We start from the raw sequence: 4,529 nt of genomic DNA, 5'->3' as shown, positions 1-4,529 counted from the left end.
TGGAACTTATAACCATATTACTCTAAGCACTCATTTAACATTAAATTATCATGTATCATCCGAGTCTACTAGCAATGTAACTATGCCTCAACATAAACAAATTAGTCTACTCAAATTAATCATGTCACAAGCGGAAGCTTTTAGCCAATCATATGCCACATTCATCCATTATTATTCTGAGAATTATCAGCACAAATCCACAACTTTTTAACTATTATTATTATTATTATTATTATTATTATTATTATTATTATTATTATTTTTTTTTTTATTTTTTTTTTATTATTTTTTATTTTTTATTTTATTTTTTTTTTTTTCGCAGAAAAGTTTTGGATCTTTTTTATTTCATGAAAAAATATGAGTACAAGATCCATGCCACTCTTTCCTACAAAGGAGACCAAAGAAGTCCCCTAAGAAAGATAAAAAAAAAGAACAGAAAAACCGAGAAAGAAACCTAAGAGAAAGTAGAACCGTACAAACGTAAAGTTACAACTTTCCTAATGACAATACTTAAAGTTTCCACAGTAGACTTAGACCCCTTAAAAATCCTGTCATTCCGTTCCTTCCATAAATAGTAGATAGTGGCCAGCAGACTAGTATGAACCATAACATTACTGCGAGTAGGAAGAACAGCCTGCATAAGAGAGTCCAGAGAAAAAGATTCCAACGGCATCAGAACCCAAGAGCCTACAGCATTCAGTACTTGCTTGGAGAATTCACAATTGAAAAATAAGTGGGGGATATCCTCACAACTCCTTTCACAAAGAGCACATCTATTGACAAAGCACATTCCTCTTGAAATCAATTTGTCCACAGTAGGCAGTCCATCCTGCATAACCATCACTCCAGTAACAGAATGCTTGGGGTTGCATCCTTTCCCATGAATCAGAGGAGCCCAATAAACTTTTTGCCTCCTAGCCCTAATATGTCCATACATGGTATCTGTGCTATACCTCGTCTGAACAGTACAGGCATCAAGCAAGAGGAGAGCCTGAGATGGAGAGCCTGCAATTTCCAGAAGAAGATTTTTCATTTTAAGAACATTATTCCAGTACCAGGAATTAGAAACTGTCTGTTGAGCATCCCAAACACAAGCTCCTTTCAGGACATAAGTAGAAATCCATTTAGCCCAGATACAATGGGGCCTATGAAAGAGTTTCCAAACCCATTTCATCATTTGAGCACAATTCCAGCTAAGGACCTCTTTAATACCTATCCCCCCCTCTAATTTTGGGGAGCATAGCAACTGCCACTTGAGGAAGACATGCCTTCTAGTTCCTTCAGCAACCCCCCAAAAGAAATCCTTGCATAGCTTGATAATTCTTTTAGCAATGCCTTTTGGAAGCAACACACTAGCCCCCCAAAAATTATGAAGACCAAAGATGACTGAGTTCACAAGAAGAGCCTTCCCTGCATAGCTCAGACAATGATTAGCCCAGTTCATAATCCTAGCTTTGATTTTGTCCAACAAAGGTTGATACATATCTTGAGTAATTCTAGCATTAAAAAGGGGAAGACCAAGATATCTGAAAGGGAAAGCCCCCATACTAAATCCAGTAGCATTCAGAATGAGCTCCCTAAAATTATTATTATTATTATTATTATTATTATTATTATTATTATTATTATTATTATTATTATTATTATTATTATTATTATTATTATTATTATTATTATTATTATTATTATTATTATTATTATTATTATTATTATTATTATTATTATTATTATTATTATTATTATTATTATTATTATTATTATTATTATAAAATGCACGCAGCTTTCATTAAGATAAAGATTGAAGTTTACATGAAATTGGTGGGGAGCCGAGAAACAATCTGGGCTCCCACACCCTTAGCAATAGCAAAGCTAAGTCTAGTAAAAATGTAAGCGGTCACCCGAGCCCCCGCATCCTGAGATACCGAGAATTTCTGGACCCGCTTGAGCAAAGCAACCGCATCCGAACCCAGCTCCCCCAGTGAAGAGAAAGAGAAAGGAAGGAAGCCATAGCCCGCTACCGCGCACAAATCCCTATACTTGGCACACTTTCGCTGAGCAGCATCGACGACAACCCGGCCCAAGCACAAAAATGTCAACCCAGTCGAGTCAAGGGGGAAGAACTGTCGGTCGACGCACACATCACGTCCCCGTCCCAAGAATAAAGCAATAAATCCCCGGACGAAGAGAGCCACCATGTCCATCAACCAAACCGATATCAACCTCCTTCCCGCAGAATACCGGACCTATGGCGAGATGTCGTAAAGAGTGTCCCGGACAAGGTTATGCCGATGTTTAACACCCACAGCACCAGTACAAGAAACAGCGTGGTCTCCAAAAACATCCCCGGCAAAAACCCGAGAGCATGCAGGACAGGGCCTAGACACCGCGAAAAACGGAATACCCAGACGATACCCCAACACACAACGGTAAGTCCTCCCGTTCATAGTCTGCCCCAACCCTGAGATAGGAACAGCACGTAACCAATCAGAGGAGTGAGGACCCCTGCCGAGATCGCCATAAAGCAAGTGGCGCGGTGTCAAAGAGAAGACAGACTACGAGGCAAAGAAGAACCTTCGTGAAATAAATGTACGCAATTTCTTCATAAGTTTGGGGGCAGCAATTTCACTAGGGTGACTTAAAACACCAGAACCCGTAGACACATAAACACATGCGCGGCATCATCAAAAGCCGGGCCAGGCAGCCATAATACCAGAAGGGCCGAGGAGCTTAGCCCGCAAACCAAACAGACCGCAAACGAGACGCAATAAAAGCATAGAATAAAACATCTCCCGCCGCATAGACACCAAGCCCACCATGATGGAAAGGGAATGTGGCAAGGCGCCACTGCCAATCCCCAAAACCCGGCCCAGATGCGGTGACAATACGTTCCAAGCTAGAACGAAGAGCGGCGTCAAAAGGAAGATGGACAGACCCAAAAACATCGGGGGAGCAAGTACGAAAGGAGAAGTAAAGCTTAGAGATACCAGTACAAGCCCGCAGAAGAAGCAACTCACATTGCGGGTCCTCAATCCTCGCAACCAAGTCCATTAGCTCAATGGTCTTAGTTACTCTCGTCGCCACAATCTCACTGCTAAAATCATGGCAGGTACTAACAGGTCCTCCCAAAACTGTAACCCCACGCAATGGTCGAGAAATAGAAGTGGGGAAAACCCCCGGCAGCCGACTCCGCGGATCCTCAACAGGCCAGAAGACCTCCGTCTTGGAGACATTAAGATGCAATCCAAAAAGGGGGCCATCCAACCTAATCAAGTCCAAGACCTTCCCCACCTCCAAAGTATCGCCCACAATGGTGCCATCATCTAAGTACCAGGCCTGTAAGGTGAGGTCAAAAGTGTCCCGGATCTTGCAAGCCAAGGGATGCAAAACCAACGCGAAAAGCAAAGGCCCCAACGGATCACCCTGCTGAACACCCTGACAAGACCACAAGCAGTGCTCCCCATAGAAAAGGCGGGCCGGGCTGGAATAACAAAACTCCACCCAACGGGAGAGAGCCGGGCAACGACGGCGGACCTCCATGAGCATGGTCGAGCGGTCAACAAGGTTGAACGCATTCTGGAAATCAACCAGCAGCATAGAAAGCCCCACCCGATCCCCCCGAGCCTCAATTATTATTATTATTATTATTATTATTATTATTATTATAAGACTTATAAACTCCTATAGGAACTACCTTTACCAACTATTTGAAGTAACCACGACCATCACCACATTCTATACACTACCCCGCACTTCTACTCTTTCACACACACTTCTATTCATGTACAAACTTTCACGTTTCTCATTATCATCACACACATATTAGCTCCATTAGGAACTTCATCATATAAGATTCTAGCATAACTATTTCACACATGCTAACTTTAACAGAAACTTTTGCCACGAATGATTCTAGTATGATCACTATACACATTAGGCACATAATTGCCGACTCAACATTCCAATACCCAGTGACTGACTTAAGCACAATGGGGCCATGATTTTAAAATGAGGACGCCTACTCACCCAAAATCTAGCATCAGTTGGGGCTCCCAATATACATACACCAGGTTCATTTTATTAGACTCACTACGTTCATTAGGCTCATTTGTTACAGGTTCCAAAATCGTCGCTCTGATACCACTTTGTGACACCCCCATATACCAAGGAGCCTTAATAAGACATTCCCTAGCATATAAGGACATCACTATCTCGGTTGCCCGAGGAAAGTAATCACCAAAGGTCGATAAAAGAACATTTATAATTATTTTACAAGTGATATAACCAAACTACTAAAACAAAAGATACATCTCGTCAAGACTACATAAACTACTTCCGTAATTACTCGTGAAGACTCATCTCGCCAAGACTCTAGCTACCATCCAAGACCACACCTGCTAGGACCGACTGCTCACCATAAGGGATCACGACAGACACAACAAAAACAAACAAGAAACAACCACACAAGGCCAATAACTGAAGAAACACACCAACCACTGTCACAACAATACAGAAATAACAATAAACATATG

At 41.7% G+C, this 4,529-nt stretch overlaps 1 protein-coding gene across 1 annotated transcript; it reads right to left on the bottom strand.

The window, feature by feature from the left end:
* Positions 1–454: 454 nt before the first annotated feature.
* Positions 455–1,546, bottom strand: LOC141607296 (uncharacterized). Its single transcript, XM_074426650.1, has one exon. The coding sequence runs from the start codon at positions 1,544–1,546 to the stop codon at positions 455–457; it is 1,092 nt and encodes a 363-aa protein (XP_074282751.1).
* Positions 1,547–4,529: the final 2,983 nt, after the last annotated feature.

The sequence above is a fragment of the Silene latifolia genome, chromosome 10 (assembly GCF_048544455.1).
Source record: "Silene latifolia isolate original U9 population chromosome 10, ASM4854445v1, whole genome shotgun sequence".
Lineage (NCBI taxonomy): Eukaryota > Viridiplantae > Streptophyta > Magnoliopsida > Caryophyllales > Caryophyllaceae > Silene > Silene latifolia.
This window is presented reverse-complemented; position numbering and strand designations above follow the sequence as displayed.

What these genes read in the sequence shown, in the direction of transcription:
- LOC141607296 (XM_074426650.1), bottom strand. Translation starts at nt 1,546, where the DNA reads ATGGGGGCTTTCCCTTTCAGATATCTTGGTCTTCCCCTTTTTAATGCT.